Raw genomic sequence first — 20,463 nt, forward strand, 5'->3', positions numbered from 1 at the left:
TCCATAGATTTAGGAGGTCCCCTAGTGGCCGTTAGCTGTACAAAGAAAATGTGGGGAAAAGTCGCGGTTTATAGTCCGAAAAGTACGGTACTTTGATGTCTGCACCACGACATCAAGTCAAATCCCTCCACGTAATAAACCCGCTTCTGATTCTGCTGAGAAAGAGTCCGTGGTCATCTCACCACACCTTTACGAGAGCTTGCCTTTTGGTTGAACACCTTTTAAAGTCATGTACTTGAAGAGCGCACTTCACCAGCTGTCTGTCAAAGCCACAGTTGTACGTGCGACCACACACATGCACACGAGAGCTAATACAACGCCCTCTGAGCGAAATGGGCTTTATTTATCGAACAGTTTCCGCCGACATGCATTTCTAAAAGCACAGTCTGCCGTAGATTTCTTCTCCCCATGAGGTGGAAGGCACGTCCTCCCCTCCCCCTCTCCCTGGCGCCTGCAGAGAGGCTATTATTGCAGCTAATTATCTACAAATAGGCCCGATATGACAAAAACCACAGCCCCTGTACCGGCACGGGAATACAGTCTGAGTGGGAATAACGGAGTATAGAAGGAGGCGAGGCTGACAAAGAAGACGGGACAAAAAGTCACGGAAATAATGGCGACGATGGTGATGAAGACACAATGAGATGAGAGAGCTAAAAGAGATATGTAAGTGGGAGGCAGATGGGCGAAGAAAGGCAGTGACACCAAAAGAGAGACGGGGAAATGATCTGCGGTGTTTCCCATAGCAACTGTCCAACGGGATCGGGACACAAAAAGACGCTGTAATCAGATTACTGTTGCACTTCTAAACATTGGGGATTACTAGCAGTGTGAACAGACCGAGATAGATTTACAAATCATCGGATGTTCGGGAGTTATTCAAATAAGCTTTCTTACAGGAAGTTACACCTAAATTCAGAGTAAAAAACATTTGGATTTAAAATACACTGAAAGGAAGACAAGCCACAGTCATGTCAGGTAATGTGAAAAGACCTCATATATTATAGGTTTGTTTTCCAGTGTAACCCTAAAGCACATCCATTTATCTCCCAGCATGCATCAGGCTCTGTCTCCTCTCCATAGAGAAACCCACTTCGCGGGCGATGACGCTTCAACGGGTGCTTGATTAGATCCTCACCGGCGCTGAGACAGATGAATATCTATCGGTGTCCAATGAAAACACGTTCTCTCTGCTTTCATGTGGATCTTCCCGAGTGTCCCGCTCTTAGTTCGTCCGGGGGAAATATGTCAGAGGAGCGTTGCCTCTCCACGTAATCGTGTTATTGTTCCCAAAACACTTCCTTTAAACTGCAGCGAACAGCAGTGTGTTGTTGTGTTTTATTTGCCATGGAAACGTAAAGGACTTAAGAGTGAAGGGTAATCAAAGGAAAACACTTGAACAGGTGTGTGTGTGTGTGTGTGTGTGTGTGTGTGTGTGTGTGTGTGTGTGTGTGTGTGTGTGTGTGTGTGTGTGTGTGTGTGTGTGTGTGTGTGTGTGTGTGTGTGTGTGTGTGTGTGTGTGTGTGTGTGTGTGTGTGTGTGTGTGTGTGTGTGTGTGTGGGGTGGCAGGCGTCCACATTTTGTATTTTATCTTATTCATTTATTTTTATTTTATTGACAATTATTTGAAAACCATCAAGGCTCATTGCAACAGTCAAACGTGGAACTTGGTGTAGATCCAGCGCAACAATGCCAACAACATGCAGCAAACAAAAATAAAATGTTTTTGCTTTACGAAAGTGTGCGGGTCCTGAGCAACATAAATAAGTCCAATAATGAGAAAGGGTTCTGGGCGTTTTTGTCCGTCATATTGGAGCGAGTTTCAATAAACTTCCATCCGTTAGCTTTCAAATATTTACACTTATGAATAAAATGTTTATTCAACAAAATGTGTGTAGGTTTGATGCAAGGCGAGGTGGGTCTGAGAGGCTTAAAGTGGAGAAATACCCCCCAAAAAATCACATTAAAACATCCAGTTTTTTTAAATGGACGGTTGCATAAAAATATTTCAATGCAAAATATTTGTTGCGGTTGATATGTGGAACTTATTCTTTATTCTTTTCAATCAAAGTGTTCAATTTAAGAGCACTTTGATGCTTTCCCTCCCTTTTAGTCGGTGCTTGTAAATGGTCTGCAAACCCACTGTGCGTTTAACTGTATGACAGAAGCAGCAGTGTGTTGTTGTGTATTATTCGCCATGGAAACATAAAGGACTTGTATTTAAGAGTGAAGGGTAATCAAAGGGAAACACTTGAAAAGGTACGTGTGTGTCAGATCAGTGTTTGGCTGCAGGTCTGATGCCAAGACAACGCTTAAAGTGTACGAACAGCTTTTTATAATATAAAAAATATAGCTTTTTTAAATGGATGGTTGAATATTTCACCGCAGAATGATTGTTTTGTTGATATTTGGAACGTATTCTTGGATTTTCTCCGATCAAAGTGTTCAATTTAAGGGCACTTTTATGCTTTTCCCCTCTCCTGTAGAGTGTTATAGAGATTTTAGTGCATGTAAATGGTCTGCAAAGGCTGCACACTGTGTGTTTAAGTGGATATATGACAACAATTCTTAAAGCTATCAATTCAATATTTGCTTTATTGCCTCTCTGTGAACGTCTAGTCCACATTTTGAGCATTATTTCCATAGCTACACGTGTTAAGGCGGACTCAACGCCCTATGGAGGAGCCGACTATTTCACTTTTTCTGGATTATCAACAAAAAAATAATAATTTTGCAGCAAAAGATATTTATACAAGCATCCATTTAAATTACTAGACCGATTAAAGCCATAAAAAACATGGTTGTGCCTGGGGACATCGACTTGTAGGGGCCTCTACTATTTCCCACTCTCCACAGGATTGCATACGAGCAAACACTATGTTGTATGTCCACACACACACACACACACACACACACACACACACACACACACACACACGTCGTGATTGACACTTACATCACTGACTCCGGCCTCCACTATCTTCAGGCCCGTCTCCTTCTCCAGCTGCTGCTTCTGTTGCACTGCGGAGAGAAACAAAAAAAACGAGGTGTTGAGATGACAGAGGAACCCAGACATGATGGAGTGGACGTAACGACGTGAGTCAGATGTCAAACTGGTCATACAGAAATGACCAGCTTTCCCACACACACACACACACACACACACACACACACACACACACACACACACACACACACACACACACACACACACACACACACACACACACACACACACACACACACACACACACACACACACACACACACACACACACACAAAATCATTGATGTGAGAACACGTCTGACAGCTGGCGGCTGTTTGTGTTGCACAGATGGATGACGTGTTGTGTGGGTAGTTCGTCTATAACAGTTGTTTTTAATCAGATTTCCATGCTAACCAATCACATTTCTTGCCGATACCAAATAGCATTAGCTTCCATAGTTAGCATGAGTATAGATGAAGAGTTAGCATGAGTATAGATGAAGAGTTAGCATGAGTATAGATGAAGAGTTAGCATGAGTATAGATGAAGAGTTAGCATGAGTATAGATGAAGAGTTAGCATGAGTATAGATGAAGAGTTAGCATGAGTATAGATGAAGAGTTAGCATGAGTATAGATGAAGAGTTAGCATGAGTATAAATGAAGAGTTAGCATGAGTATAGATGAAGAGTTAGCATGAGTATAAATGAAGAGTTAGCATGAGTATAGATGAAGAGTTAGCATGAGTATAGATGAAGAGTTAGCATGAGTATAGATGAAGAGTTAGCATGAGTATAGATGAAGAGTTAGCATGAGTATAGATGAAGAGTTAGCATGAGTATAGATGAAGAGTTAGCATGAGTATAGATGAAGAGTTAGCATGAGTATAGATGAAGAGTTAGCATGAGTATAGATGAAGAGTTAGCATGAGTATAGATGAAGAGTTAGCATGAGTATAGATGAAGCGTTAGCATGAGTATAGATGAAGAGTTAGCATGAGTATACATGAAGAGTTAGCATGAGTATAGATGAAGAGTTAGCATGAGTATAGATGAAGAGTTAGCATGAGTATAGATGAAGAGTTAGCATGAGTATAGATGAAGAGTTAGCATGAGTATAGATGAAGAGTTAGCATGAGTATAAATGAAGAGTTAGCATGAGTATAGATGAAGCGTTAGCATGAGTATAGATGAAGAGTTAGCATGAGTATACATGAAGAGTTAGCATGAGTATAGATGAAGAGTTAGCATGAGTATAGATGAAGAGTTAGCATGAGTATAGATGAAGCGTTAGCATGAGTATAGATGAAGAGTTAGCATGAGTATACATGAAGAGTTAGCATGAGTATAGATGAAGAGTTAGCATGAGTATAGATGAAGAGTTAGCATGAGTATAGATGAAGAGTTAGCATGAGTATAGATGAAGAGTTAGCATGAGTATAGATGAAGAGTTAGCATGAGTATAAATGAAGAGTTAGCATGAGTATAGATGAAGCGTTAGCATGAGTATAGATGAAGAGTTAGCATGAGTATACATGAAGAGTTAGCATGAGTATAGATGAAGAGTTAGCATGAGTATAGATGAAGAGTTAGCATGAGTATAGATGAAGAGTTAGCATGAGTATACATGAAGAGTTAGCATGAGTATAGATGAAGAGTTAGCATGAGTATAAATGAAGAGTTAGCATAGTCTTTGCCATGTTTACCATTAAGCTTTCGAAGCATGCTAACGATAGCTTATCTAAACACACAGTCCCATTGATTTCAGGCTAACAACCAAAAACACATTCAGATGACCGTTGACTTCCAGACCAGGGGACAGGAAGTAGCTCAGTACTGGTTCTGGGACTCAGTACTGGGTTTGGGACTCAGTACTGGGTTTGAGACTCAGTACTGGTTTGAGACTCAGTACTGGTTCTGGACTCAGTACTGACTCAGTACTGGGTTTGGGACTCAGTACTGGGTTTGGGACTCAGTACTGGGTTTGGGACTCAGTACTGGGTTTGAGACTCAGTACTGGGTTTGGGACTCAGTACTGGGTTTGGGACTCAGTACTGGTTTGGGACTCAGTACTGGGTTTGGGACTCAGTACTGGGTTTGGGACTCAGTACTGGTTTGAGACTCAGTACTGGTTCTGGGACTCAGTACTGGGTTTGAGACTCAGTACTGGGTTTGAGACTCAGTACTGGTTTGGGACTCAGTACTGGTTTGGGACTCAGTACTGGTTTGGGACTCAGTACTGGTTTGGGACTCAGTACTGGGTTCTGGACACAGTACTGGTTCTGGACTCAGAACAGCTCTGGACTCAGTACTGGTTCTGGACTCAGTACAGCTCTGGACTCAGTACTGGTTCTGGACTCAGTACTGGTTCTGGACTCAGAACAGCTCTGGCTGATGGCGAATGTTTTGCAGATACTTTTTCTGTCATGATTTTATTGAGATGCATGTTAGCGACGTTTCACAAAACCTCACGGTGTCGCTGGAAGGAAAAGTCAAGGGATCTTCAAATTCTGCAGGGTTCAACCTCTGGGAACCAGGAGAGTCTGGCCCAAAGTTCAAGACAATCCACACAATAGAAGTTGAGATATTAAACGTGTTTATATTAAAAGTTGACCGATAAATAATGCATGTCTTCTCAGCAGAGGAGGTGAATTGTGGATTCTCCTCACACAGAAAGCGCTGCCTTTGTTCCGGCAGTAATTAACACACCAGCCGGGTTTGATCCTCGCATCTATGGATCTAATCAAATATGGCATGCTATTTCCAAAGCTTTGTTCACGGGGAAAAAAAAGGCATTCTCATGCAAATGACCCCCAAAGTGAGACGCTGTTAAATATCCATCGCTCAAGATCACACATCTCACCGACTCTCTTGATGGAGACATCTTTTATTGAAAAACAAAATCAAAGGAGGCTTTAATAGATTATGCCAAATTAAGAGAGCAACAAGCGTCACTTTAATTGAGTTGGTTAGCATGTGAATGTGAAGAAGACGAGGAGGAGGCCCTTTAAATCCCATCTCCCCAGATGAAGGCTATGCAAATGACCTGAAGAGCCTAACCTCCGATCCGAGGCTTTTTTTAATTAGTATTTCTATCCGACGAATCCACAAAGCACGCAGCATCCAATTAAGCACGCTACTTTTAGGATAAGCATCCGTCTCCCTGCGTCAGCGTCCAGTTAGGCTCAGAGGACTCTTTAAAGTAGAGACACTACATACTGATATACACCTGAACATCAGCAGGAGAGGACTCTTTAAAGTAGAGACACTACATACTGATATACACCTGAACATCAGCAGGAGAGGACTCTTTAAAGTAGAGACACTACATACTGATATACACCTGAACATCAGCAGGAGAGGACTCTTTAAAGTAGAGACACTACGTACTGATATACACCTGAACATCAGCAGGAGAGGACTCTTTAAAGTAGAGACACTACGTACTGATATACACCTGAACATCAGCAAGAGAGGACTCTTTAAAGTAGAGACACTACATACTGATATACACCTGAACATCAGCAGGAGAGGACTCTTTAAAGTAGAGACACTACATACTGATATACACCTGAACATCAGCAAGAGAGGACTCTTTAAAGTAGAGACACTACATACTGATATACACCTGAACATCAGCAGGAGAGGACTCTTTAAAGTAGAGACACTACATACTGATATACACCTGAACATCAGCAGGAGAGGACTCTTTAAAGTAGAGACACTACATACTGATATACACCTGCACATCAGCAGGAGAGGACTCTTTAAAGTAGAGACACTACACACTGATATACACCTGGACATCAGCAGGAGAGGACTCTTTAAAGTAGAGACACTACATACTGATATACACCTGAACATCAGCAGGAGAGGACTCTTTAAAGTAGAGACACTACATACTGACATACACCTGAACATCAGCAGGAGAGGACTCTTTAAAGTAGAGACACTACATACTGATATACACCTGAACATCAGCAGGAGAGGACTCTTTAAAGTAGAGACACTACATACTGATATACACCTGAACATCAGCAGGAGAGGACTCTTTAAAGTAGAGACAGTACTAATGAGCGAGGTAATTGGGCGCAGCTGGGGAGGTGAATCCGCTGAAAGGTCACACAACGTTTTTTGGTCCTAATGAGGGCCTCTCTGGGGTCGCAACACATCATGAGTCAAACTACGGTGGATTAACACACACACACACACACACACACACACACACACACACACACACACACACACACACACACACACACACACACACACACACACACACACACACACACACACACACACACACACGTTTTGACTGACAAGCTGACATTAACCGTCTTCTCTGAAACCAAAGCAGCCTGAAGGTCAGTGTTTATCAAAGCTGAGGACTCTCACCGCGACCCACTTTAAATGTAAATACAACATCCTTTCTGGGCTCGTTAGGGCGGCTCTTCCGCTCTGCAGCTCGTTCCGTCAGCCACTGAGCAGACAACCGTCTTTCTGGCCATCCCTTATACTCACCTCCTCCCTCTCTCTCTCCTCACAGCTTCAAATTATCCCCCAAACACTCCCGACAGACCGTGGAGGAGAGACGTCAGCTCTCGTTCCAGAGAGGATGTGTAATAGGCGTTGTGTCCGGGTCTATCTGGGGTGATCGGTACCACGAAGATCTGATTTAATCTCGTCTGTTTCCGAGTCCCACGGAGACACATCATCTGATGTTCGGAGGCAGCGAGTAGGGAAGCCACGACGTATTCAAATGAGATGAAACACTAAGAAAATCACTTTAAAATGCGCTGGAAGGAAGGCCGACCGTAGTCACGCGTCAGGTGAAGTGGCTCTTTGGGAATAGCTATAAGAGAACAATTACATTTCTCTAAATAGAAATACACATTTGATCAGAATCAGAAGAAAGCATTTCTTTAAAGAGGCCCTTTCTGCAAGATGTGTTAATGATGCATCTGTTACTTAGCTTTACCCTATAAGTCTCGCGGGCCGTATACTATACCATTTGGTACGGCCCTCGAGGTAATTTATAAACACACGCAAAAAAGAAAAAAAAGAAAGAAATCTAGACCGCAAAATAATTAAACAAGTGAGTGCCTGTTTTTCCTGGCCAAGGTCAGGGTCCTTGAACACAACACAAGCCTAACGTGTCATCACGTGGTATATGTCTCGACTGACACATGCTGAAGGAGAGCACCAGAACGCCACTCGGCACTTCTAAAAATAGCAGTACCCATAAGGAGCCGTACACATGCCGCAGTTTCTGCGTGGCTGTGTCTTTAGTTGAGAGCCCAGTGGCGATCTGCTCATCTGTCACACTGATCATGCAGTCAATAACTTTGTTGTTATCATTAGCATCTGGTTAGCTAGCTATGCTAACGAGTATGAGAAGCTTTTTCTCCAACCAGTGAGGTAAAGGCACATCTTTATATGATCATTATAGTTATAAAAAAACAAGAGAATAAAGTAAACAGGTATAAAATACTATATGACAGTAAAAAAAAGTTGTTATTAATAAACAAGAGTACAGTTTGAAAGGAGAGTGATTTGTAAAATATCCATAGAGGAAAAGAAAATCTGCTTCCAGTTCTGTTTCATCTGGGTGTTGAGAGATGATCCATAGAGCTCCTAATGTTGCTTTCAAAGTGCACCAGATTGATGCTTTTAACTTCAACATTTAAAAAAACAAATCTTCCGGGGAGCATGCCCCCGGACCCCCCTAGAGGAGGTTAGGTCCCCCCCTAGAGGAGGTGAGGCCCCCCCTAGAGGAGGTAATCCCCCCCCCCACTTAAATCATGTTCACAGGAGTCTAAATACATTTGCACACATCTTGTGTCCATATCTTTCTGTTTTGGTGGTCACGCCACACCGTGCACGTGCATGCGTGAGTCATGGTGAGGTATCTGGATTCAGAGGTTGCTTTTTCTTTGCACATCGTGAAAGAAAGGTGAAATGAGTGGGCTGAGATTTTAGTATTTTTAAGCAGAGGTCAATCATTTGTACGGCCCTCGGAGGATGTTGAAAACATTGAAATGGCCCTTGAGAGGAAAAAGGTTCCCCACCCCTGCTTTAAGGTGTTGTTGATTGCTTTATGTATTTTAGTTGTATGTAACTGCAACTACATTATGTCTTCAAATGCTAATAAAATATATTTAAAATAAGCTGATCGTCTTCAATGCAATAAACAACTAAACAATTACATTATTTATATTTGTAATGTTAACGCAATCACTAGGTGCTTTCATTTTGAAGGAGCCAAAGAAAAGGTCATTAAGACCTTTACCTTTAAATTCATCCACTCAAAACAACGGCCCTTTAATGCCTCCAAATTCTCACAAAAACAACCGACATGTGTGGCTGCACTTCACTTCCTGTTTAGTAACAACAGGTATCTATAGATCAACCCAGACCTGTATATATAGGGGAGAAGGGGGTACGTTGAGCCACCCCCTGTAACCAGGCAACGCCTTATAGTTGTAATCAAGTGACCAGAAATTATGCAAGCTCCTCCCATTTCTCCTTGCCTGTGAAAGAGAGAGATGCTCATTGGTCAGGTGAGTAAACATTTTTACAAAAAAACGTGTTTTGCTTGTCAAAGTACATTTTCTAGATGTCAGCTAAAAGTATCCAGGTTTAAACACTTATATTGTATGTGTTGACGTGTTGGCAGCGTATTACACCATGTGACTCATTAAGCTGAAGATGACTCTGCATTCTAATGCTAGGCTATTTTTTCTAAAATTGTGGCTGTGGGGTAAAGTGAACCACGGGCCGTGGGGTAAAGTGAGAGTAGGCCAAGCTGATAATAAGAGCTACAGTAGGCTACATTTCAAGTTGAATGCACCCTGTGTGTGTTCGATTGGTAAGATGTATGAAACTGTATCACCATGTTTCTGATTACTTTTCCATTTAACATGTTAAAAAAATCAATTCAATCGAAATTTATATTAAAAATATTTGAAAAACTAAGCTTGTACTTGGTTTGTTATTTATTGTTTATAGTTACCTTTAAGATGTGCTGTAGGTATGCCCAGATCTGAACAGGTAGGCCCAGGTCTGAACAGGTAGGCCCAGGTCTGAACAGGTAGGCCCAGGTCTGAACAGGTAGGCCCAGGTGTGAACAGGTAGGCCCAGGTCTGAACAGGTATGCCCAGGTCTGAACAGGTAGGCCCAGGTGTGAACAGGTAGGCCCAGGTCTGAACAGGTATGCCCAGGTCTGAACAGGTAGGCCCAGGTCTGAACAGGTAGGCCCAGGTCTGAACAGGTAGGCCCAGGTCTGAACAGGTAGGCCCAGGTCTGAACAGGTAGGCCCAGGTCTGAACAGGTATGCCCAGGTCTGAACAGGTAGGCCCAGGTCTGAACAGGTATGCCCAGGTGTGAACAGGTATGCCCAGGTGTGAACAGATAGGCCCAGGTCTGAACAGGTAGGCCCAGGTCTGAACAGGTAGGCCCAGGTGTGAACAGATAGGCCCAGGTCTGAACAGGTAGGCCCAGGTCTGAACAGTGGCTCAACTGACCCCTGACCCGGGGCAAGTTGAGCCACAACACTTCTTTTTTTTAAGAAGTAATATTTGCACTGCCCTCGATCAAATATTAATTATTATCATTGCCATTGATCGGACATAGGAGACGTCCTGAATTATAGGTGTGTGCTTTCATTTGACTATGTGTCCTTTCTCCTTGCTCAGAGGACAGCTCAACGTACCCCACTCCCCCTACCGAGTGGCTTCTGCAGGGACTGTGCTCGCTGCCAAGGAACATTTTTCAAAATGAAAATGGTGTTATGAAATATTACATGTGAACACACACTTCAGAAACTCCTCGAGGACTTTCTAAAGAGGCAGACGAAGAAGAGGGAAAATGCCATTTCAATCACGGATGTAAAGAAGGACGCACGCTGATGAATACACGTTTGAACTCGATGTCATGTGACCTTTGAGTCGCGTTGCACTCACAAACGCTCCTGATTTGATTAAACCGCTGCTTCTCTGCCACCATATGCCGCTCGCTGACGCCCCACCGCGGACGCTAACTCGGAGGGATTGTCACGGAGTCATCGGAGCCGAAAGTCATGAATATATTCTGTTATTGTTCGAATACGAGTTCACCACGGGGAGACGAATCCGAGTATTTTGCACACGATCGTAACGCTGCCCAAAATGCATATTTCACCAGATTGATCTGTTAATATTGAATAACATCCAACAGCATCTTTCCATCCGTCTCTTCCATCTCTCCCCATCTCTCCATCCGTCTCTTCCATCTCTCCTCCATCTCTCCATCCGTCAGAATGGAAGTGTTTATTGCAGAGGAGGGCTGACGCGCACGCCTCTCAGCAGCCGTTAGTATTATCAGCAGGCAATCGCTACGATATTAAAGCTGCCATTCCTCCCATCACTCCCCCCCCCCCCTGCACATATGATGGCTGGCTACCTATCAGCGAGCAGAGAGGAAGAGGAAGAGGAGGAAGAGGAGATGCACCTGATCCCTCCTGGCTGATAGGATGCAGTCATTTCTCAGTCCCACAAAAACAATAATATCCTTTTGCTATGAAGCAGCTCGATGTATGATATGAAACATGATATATGTGGTTCTTTACGTCTGCTTATCAAAAGGAGGAGAGAATAATATAAACTGACTTCCACAGGATTTATTATGAGAGGGATAAACACCCTTTAACTAGCTGTATATATATTTACCACTATAAGAACACGGACACCATTTGATGCCCAGAAAATCCATCTTTTCTTACGGTGGCCGACAGACAGGTGCAAGAAGCTCAACACACAACGGAGACTAGGGGACACTAAAGAGTGACGCACACAGCTGGGAGACCAGGGGACACTAAAGAGTGACGCACACAGCTGGGAGACCAGGGGACACTAAAGAGTGACGCACACAGCTGGGAGACCAGGGGACACTAAAGAGTGACGCACACAGCTGGAGACCAGGGGACACTAAAGAGTGACGCACACAGCTGGGAGACCAGGGGACACTAAAGAGTGACGCACACAGCTGGGAGACCAGGGGACACTAAAGAGTGACGCACACAGCTGGGAGACCAGGGGACACTAAAGAGTGACGCACACAGCTGGGAGACCGGGGGACACTAAAGAGTGACGCACACAGCTGGGAGACCAGGGGACACTAAAGAGTGACGCACACAGCTGGGAGACCAGGGGACACTAAAGAGTGACGCACACAGCTGGGAGACCAGGGGACACTAAAGAGTGACGCACACAGCTGGGAGACCAGGGGACACTAAAGAGTGACGCACACAGCTGGAGACCAGGGGACACTAAAGAGTGACGCACACAGCTGGGAGACCAGGGGACACTAAAGAGTGACGTACACAGCTGGGAGACCAGGGGACACTAAAGAGTGACGCACACAGCTGGGAGACCAGGGGACACTAAAGAGTGACGCACACAGCTGGGAGACCAGGGGACACTAAAGAGTGACGCACACAGCTGGAGACCAGGGGACACTAAAGAGTGACGCACACAGCTGGGAGACCAGGGGACACTAAAGAGTGACGCACACAGCTGGGAGACCAGGGGACACTAAAGAGTGACGTACACAGCTGGGAGACCAGGGGACACTAAAGAGTGACGCACACAGCTGGGAGACCAGGGGACACTAAAGAGTGACGCACACAGCTGGAGACCAGGGGACACTAAAGAGTGACGCACACAGCTGGGAGACCAGGGGACACTAAAGAGTGACGCACACAGCTGGAGACCAGGGGACACTAAAGAGTGACGCACACAGCTGGGAGACCAGGGGACACTAAAGAGTGACGCACACAGCTGGAGACCAGGGGACACTAAAGAGTGACGCACACAGCTGGGAGACCAGGGGACACTAAAGAGTGACGTACACAGCTGGGAGACCAGGGGACACTAAAGAGTGACGCACACAGCTGGGAGACCAGGGGACACTAAAGAGTGACGCACACAGCAGGGAGACCAGGGGACACTAAAGAGTGACGCACACATCAGGGAGACCAGGGGACACTAAAGAGTGACGCACACAGCTGGAGACCAGGGGACACTAAAGAGTGACGCACACAGCTGGAGACCAGGGGACACTAAAGAGTGTCGCACACAGCTGGAGACCAGGGGACACTAAAGAGTGTCGCACACAGCTCAGATATACTAACACTCAACAGGGAGATCATCATTATTCCACATGTTGTAATGATTTGATTGATTGTTATATTTATATAAATAATAGTTAATTGCAATCAACGCGTCCTGGAGCCCACGACGATGAAGGCTTTAAAGGACGTGAGGAATCAAGTATTTAATGAAGAGCTGAGGGAGCATGGGGCTGATTAATCAGAGCAGTAAACACATCTTACAGGACGGATAAATGGGAAATGCTGATGTTCAATTTGATTAAAAACAGCCACTGGTTTATTGGTCCGTGAGACTCAGAATTAAATACATGGAAGTAATCTAGTATATCTGGTAACATAGCAACGGTCCTCTCTCCTCTAATTATAACACACTCCAGCGACACCAGGCCCTCTGTGGTCTTCTCGCTCTCCCCGCATGACGCTCGCTGTGACATCATTAGTCTCCAACGTCCAATCAGAAGTGCCAATCATCGCCCACGTGTCTGTCACATGTGGCTTCATGCTGCTCACAGCGGGGGGTCCTCTCTGCGTATCGATCTCGGATCAACAGCGTCTCCAACAAACCCACTGCTGCCATTCAGGCGGAGGCAACACGACCCGGCGTGTACTGGGAGTACTGCACGGAGTACTGCACGGAGTACTGCACGGAGTACTGCACAGAGTACTGCACAGAGTACTGCACGGAGTACTGCACAGAATACTGCACGGAGTACTGCACGGAGTACTGCGCGGAGTACTGCGCGGAGTACTGCACGGAGTACTGCGCGGAGTACTGCACAGAGTACTGCACAGAGTACTGCACGGAGTACTGCACAGAGTACTGCACGGAGTACTGCACAGAGTACTGCACGGAGTAGAGTACTGCACGGAGTACTGCACAGAGTACTGCACGGAGTAGAGTACTGCACGGAGTACTGCGCGGAGTACTGCGCGGAGTACTGCACAGAGTACTGCGCGGAGTACTGCGCAGAGTACTGCACGGAGTAGAGTACTGCACGGAGTACTGCACAGAGTACTGCACGGAGTAGAGTACTGCACGGAGTACTGCGCGGAGTACTGCGCGGAGTACTGCGCAGAGTACTGCGCGGAGTACTGCGCGGAGTACTGCGCGGAGTACTGCACGGAGTACTGCACAGAGTACTGCACAGAGTACTGCACAGAGTACTGCGGAAACACATCAAGTACTGTGGAAAACACACGGAGTACTGCGGAAAACACACGGAGTACTGCACGGAGTACTGCACGTACTTCACGGAGTACTGCGGAAAACACACGGAGTACTGCGGAAACACATCAAGTACTGCGGAAACACACGGAGTACTGCACAGAGTACTGCACAGAGTACTGCACAGAGTACTGCACAGAGTATTGCACAGAGTACTGCACAGAGAGTCTCTCCGTGCGAGAGACGCCAGGTGCGAGAGGCGCCAGGTGCGAGAGGCGCCAGGTGAGAGAGACGCCAGGTGAGAGAGGCGCCAGGTGAGAGAGGCGCCAGGTGCGAGAGGCGCCAGATGCGAGAGGCGCCAGGTGAGAGAGGCGCCAGGTGAGAGAGGCGCCAGGTGAGAGAGGCGCCAGGTGAGAGAGGCGCCAGGTGAGAGAGGCGCCAGGTGAGAGAGGCGCCAGGTGCGAGAGGCGCCAGGTGCGAGAGGCGCCAGATGCGAGAGGCGCCAGGTGAGAGAGGCGCCAGGTGAGAGAGACGCCAGGTGAGAGAGGCGCCAGGTGCGAGAGGCGCCAGGTGCGAGAGGCGCCAGGTGCGAGAGGCGCCAGGTGAGAGAGACGCCAGGTGAGAGAGGCGCCAGGTGAGAGAGGCGCCAGGTGCGAGAGGCGCCAGGTGAGAGAGACGCCAGGTGAGAGAGACGCCAGGTGAGAGAGGCGCCAGGTGAGAGAGGCGCCAGGTGCGAGAGGCGCCAGATGCGAGAGGCGCCAGGTGAGAGAGGCGCCAGGTGAGAGAGACGCCAGGTGCGAGAGGCGCCAGGTGAGAGAGGCGCCAGGTGAGAGAGGCGCCAGGTGCGAGAGGCGCCAGATGCGAGAGGCGCCAGGTGAGAGAGGCGCCAGGTGAGAGAGACGCCAGGTGAGAGAGGCGCCAGGTGCGAGAGGCGCCAGGTGCGAGAGGCGCCAGGTGCGAGAGGCGCCAGGTGAGAGAGACGCCAGGTGAGAGAGGCGCCAGGTGAGAGAGGCGCCAGGTGCGAGAGGCGCCAGGTGCGAGAGGCGCCAGGTGAGAGAGGCGCCAGGTGCGAGAGGCGCCAGGTGAGAGAGGCGCCAGGTGCGAGAGGCGCCAGGTGAGAGAGGCGCCAGGTGAGAGAGGCGCCAGGTGCGAGAGGCGCCAGGTGCGAGAGGCGCCAGGTGAGAGAGACGCCAGGTGAGAGAGGCGCCAGGTGCGAGAGGCGCCAGGTGAGAGAGGCGCCAGGTGCGAGAGGCGCCAGGTGCGAGAGGCGCCAGGTGCGAGAGGCGCCAGGTGAGAGAGGCGCCAGGTGCGAGAGACGCCAGGTGCGAGAGGCGCCAGGTGAGAGAGACGCCAGGTGAGAGAGGCGCCAGGTGAGAGAGGCGCCAGGTGCGAGAGGCGCCAGGTGAGAGAGGCGCCAGGTGAGAGAGGCGCCAGGTGCGAGAGGCGCCAGGTGCGAGAGGCGCCAGGTGAGAGAGACGCCAGGTGAGAGAGGCGCCAGGTGCGAGAGGCGCCAGGTGAGAGAGGCGCCAGGTGCGAGAGGCGCCAGGTGCGAGAGGCGCCAGGTGCGAGAGGCGCCAGGTGAGAGAGGCGCCAGGTGCGAGAGACGCCAGGTGCGAGAGGCGCCAGGTGAGAGAGGCGCCAGGTGCGAGAGGCGCCAGGTGCGAGAGGCGCCAGGTGCGAGAGGCGCCAGGTGAGAGAGGCGCCAGGTGCGAGAGGCGCCAGGTGCGAGAGGCGCCAGGTGCGAGAGGCGCCAGGTGAGAGAGGCGCCAGGTGCGAGAGACGCCAGGTGCGAGAGGCGCCAGGTGAGAGAGACGCCAGGTGAGAGAGGCGCCAGGTGAGAGAGGCGCCAGGTGCGAGAGGCGCCAGGTGCGAGAGGCGCCAGGTGCGAGAGGCGCCAGGTGAGAGAGACGCCAGGTGAGAGAGGCGCCAGGTGAGAGAGGCGCCAGGTGCGAGAGACGCCAGGTGCGAGAGGCGCCAGGTGAGAGAGACGCCAGGTGAGAGAGGCGCCAGGTGAGAGAGGCGCCAGGTGCGAGAGGCGCCAGGTGCGAGAGGCGCCAGGTGCGAGAGGCGCCAGGTGAGAGAGACGCCAGGTGAGAGAGGCGCCAGGTGCGAGAGGCGCCAGGTGCGAGAGGCGCCAGGTGCGAGAGGCGCCAGGTGCGAGAGACGCCAGGTGAGAGGCGCCAGGTGCGAGAGGCGCCAGGTGAGAGAGGCGCCAGGTGAGAGAGACGCCAGGTGAGAGAGGCGCCAGGTGCGAGAGGCGCCAGGTGAGAGAGGCGCCAGGTGCGAGAGGCGCCAGGTGCGAGAGGCGCCAGGTGCGAGAGGCGCCAGGTGAGAGAGGCGCCAGGTGAGAGAGGCGCCAGGTGAGAGAGGCGCCAGGTGCGAGAGGCGCCAGGTGAGAGAGGCGCCAGGTGCGAGAGGCGCCAGGTGCGAGAGGCGCCAGGTGAGAGAGGCGCCAGGTGAGAGAGGCGCCAGGTGAGAGAGGCGCCAGGTGAGAGAGGCGCCAGGTGCGAGAGGCGCCAGGTGCGAGAGGCGCCAGGTGAGAGAGGCGCCAGGTGAGAGAGGCGCCAGGTGCGAGAGGCGCCAGGTGCATGCTGATGGGCGGTGCGAAGACCTGCAGGCACAGCATGAGGCAGCTTGTGAGCCACATCCAGAGGGTTGTCTTCCTCATGCAGGAGGCGCGTGTACTGCAGTACTTCATGTGTACTGCAGTACTTCATGTGTTTCTGCAGTACTTCATGTGTACTGCAGTACTTCATGTGTTTCTGCAGTACTTCATGTGTACTGCAGTACTTCATGTGTTTCTGCAGTACTTCATGTGTACTGCAGTACTTCATGTGTTTCTGCAGTACTTCATGTGTTTCTGCAGTACTTCATGTGTACTGCAGTACTTCATGTGTACTGCAGTACTTCATGTGTTTCTGCAGTACTTCATGTGTACTGCAGTACTTCATGTGTTTCTGCAGTACTTCATGTGTTTCTGCAGTACTTCATGTGTTTCTGCAGTACTTCATGTGTTTCTGCAGTACTTCATGTGTACTGCAGTACTTCATGTGTTTCTGCAGTACTTCATGTGTACTGCAGTACTTCATGTGTTTCTGCAGTACTTCATGTGTTTCTGCAGTACTTCAAGTGTACTGCAGTACTTCATGTGTTTCTGCAGTACTTCATGTGTACTGCAGTACTTCATGTGTTTCTGCAGTACTTCATGTGTACTGCAGTACTTCATGTGTTTCTGCAGTACTTCATGTGTTTCTGCAGTACTTCATGTGTACTGCAGTACTTCATGTGTTTCTGCAGTACTTCATGTGTACTGCAGTACTTCATGTGTACTGCAGTACTTCATGTGTACTGCAGTACTTCATGTGTTTCTGCAGTACTTCATGTGTACTGCAGTACTTCATGTGTACTGCAGTACTTCATGTGTACTGCAGTACTTCATGTGTTTCTGCAGTACTTCATGTGTACTGCAGTACTTCATGTGTTTCTGCAGTACTTCATGTGTTTCTGCAGTACTTCATGTGTACTGCAGTACTTCATGTGTACTGCAGTACTTCATGTGTTTCTGCAGTACTTCATGTGTACTGCAGTACTTCATGTGTACTGCAGTACTTCATGTGTTTCTGCAGTACTTCATGTGTTTCTGCAGTACTTCATGTGTACTGCAGTACTTCATGTGTTTCTGCAGTACTTCATGTGTTTCTGCAGTACTTCATGTGTTTCTGCAGTACTTCATGTGTTTCTGCAGTACTTCATGTGTACTGCAGTACTTCATGTGTTTCTGCAGTACTTCATGTGTACTGCAGTACTTCATGTGTTTCTGCAGTACTTCATGTGTTTCTGCAGTACTTCAAGTGTACTGCAGTACTTCATGTGTTTCTGCAGTACTTCATGTGTACTGCAGTACTTCATGTGTTTCTGCAGTACTTCATGTGTACTGCAGTACTTCATGTGTTTCTGCAGTACTTCATGTGTTTCTGCAGTACTTCATGTGTACTGCAGTACTTCATGTGTTTCTGCAGTACTTCATGTGTACTGCAGTACTTCATGTGTACTGCAGTACTTCATGTGTACTGCAGTACTTCATGTGTTTCTGCAGTACTTCATGTGTACTGCAGTACTTCATGTGTACTGCAGTACTTCATGTGTACTGCAGTACTTCATGTGTTTCTGCAGTACTTCATGTGTACTGCAGTACTTCATGTGTTTCTGCAGTACTTCATGTGTTTCTGCAGTACTTCATGTGTACTGCAGTACTTCATGTGTACTGCAGTACTTCATGTGTTTCTGCAGTACTTCATGTGTACTGCAGTACTTCATGTGTACTGCAGTACTTCATGTGTTTCTGCAGTACTTCATGTGTTTCTGCCTCTTTCTCGCATTGCAACATTTCGCTTATTGTTGCTATTTATTCCTGACGTTGATATCGTTGACTTCCTCTGTGGCGTGTCACATGGTCTTATAATCATTTAAAACGTATAGTCTTGTATTGAAACATAACATTATGTTCGTACGAGGAGTTTGACTTGGTGTCATGGAGCAGACATAAGAGTAAAACGAAAATGTAAAACACAGATAGAGAACTATTTTAAGAAAACTATAATCACGTTTAAAACATGTTAAAAATAGTACAGTCAAATATGGCAGTATTTACATAGAAATAGAGCAGAGCGGCGAAGTCCCGCCCCTTCCTCCATCGCCTCTATGGAATAAAATGGAATGAAATATGGAATAAAATTCGGCAGACATAAAAAAGAAAACAGATATTGATAATAATAATAATACATTTTATTTGTATAGCAAGTTTAATCAAAGGCTTATGTCACATCTGGAGGCATCGTTTGCTTTAGCTTCCTCCCTTCCTCCCTTCCTCCCTTCCTCCCTTCCTCCCGTGAAGAATTGGTGTCTCGCCTCTCAAAAGCAAAATGCCTTTTTCCACACAGAGTGTCAGAGCAGCCACGATCTATTAATCAATCAGCGAGAGGAACTGATCTCATGGCTGAGAGTCTGAGCTTGGTGGCGTTTCTGTGAGGAAAACACACAATATCTGCTTTTTGATTTTATTGCTGCCGTTAGGGAATCATTTGCTGAGGTATTCAACCTTCGACGCAGTTCATCATTTTCGCTCTTCACTGTCTCTTTTCCCATGGCATAGTTCTACGGCCTTGGGTATCACTGCTATCTCTCTTAAGGGGGAGGAGCTTGGGTATCACTGCTATCTCTCTTAAGGGGGAGGAGCTTGGGTATCACTGCTATCTCTCTTAGGGGGGAGGAGCTTGCGTTGGCGTTTTTCGTTGCAGATGAAGTGGATGCAATAGAAATGCTCCTCCCTCTTAATGTTTGCAAACTGATAGGTGGACAGGCTACAAAGGATCAGTCCCTTCAGATCCGCACACATGAAGCTTCATGAGCTGAACTGAACAGACCTGCTGCTGTGTTAACTCTTTAGCTGCCACTTTAAGCTTTATGATGTGTACAACATGGATGTAATTTGATTTAATCTTGCCATTTTAAATGATGTATTCAATAAATAAGGTTAAACCAAATCATTACATTACAATAGATTTTATTTTAATGATTTGGTTTAACTTAAAGAGAAACTTTATTGTTATTGCACAGATTACAGGTACTGAGAGAACGAAATGCAGTTTAGCTTCTAACCAGGTGCAACAAGCAGCGAAGTGGAAAGTAATGTTCACAATCTACAGAATAACATATAGAATGAATTGAATGATGAATAAACAGTGGGGTATGAATACACTAGATATCAGCCTGAGAGCAGTATGAACAGTGTGTATGAATACACTAGATATCAGCCTGAGAGCAGTATGAACAGTGTGTATTAATACACTAGATATCAGCCTGAGAGCAGTATGAACAGTGTGTATGAATACACTAGATATCAGCCTGAGAGCAGTATGCACAGTGTGTATTAATACACTAGATATCAGCCTGAGAGCAGTATGAACAGTGTGTATTAATACACTAGATATCAGCCTGAGAGCAGTATGAACAGTGTGTATGAATACACTAGATATCAGCCTGAGAGCAGTATGAACAGTGTGTATGAATACACTAGATATCAGCCTGAGAGCAGTATGCACAGTGTGTATGAATACACTAGATATCAGCCTGAGAGCAGTATGAACAGTGTGTATGAATACACTAGAT

General features: G+C 47.3%; 1 protein-coding gene across 1 annotated transcript in view; it reads right to left on the minus strand.

The window, feature by feature from the left end:
* LOC117444089 (receptor-type tyrosine-protein phosphatase N2-like) overlaps positions 1-11,149 on the minus strand; it is a gene marked incomplete at its 3' end in the record, with an annotated part of 55,964 nt that extends 44,815 nt beyond the window's left edge. Inside the window, exons 1-2 of the mRNA XM_034079804.2 lie at positions 10,945-11,149; positions 2,957-3,021 (exon numbers count right to left, since the gene is read on the minus strand). Coding sequence (XP_033935695.1) covers positions 2,957-3,021; positions 10,945-10,987 — 108 coding nt within the window. The remainder of the gene's footprint in view (positions 1-2,956; positions 3,022-10,944) is intronic.
* Between the last annotated feature and the right edge of the window lie 9,314 nt (positions 11,150-20,463).

This window comes from Pseudochaenichthys georgianus, unplaced genomic scaffold (genome assembly GCF_902827115.2).
Source record: "Pseudochaenichthys georgianus unplaced genomic scaffold, fPseGeo1.2 scaffold_729_arrow_ctg1, whole genome shotgun sequence".
Taxonomy (NCBI): Eukaryota; Metazoa; Chordata; class Actinopteri; order Perciformes; family Channichthyidae; genus Pseudochaenichthys; species Pseudochaenichthys georgianus.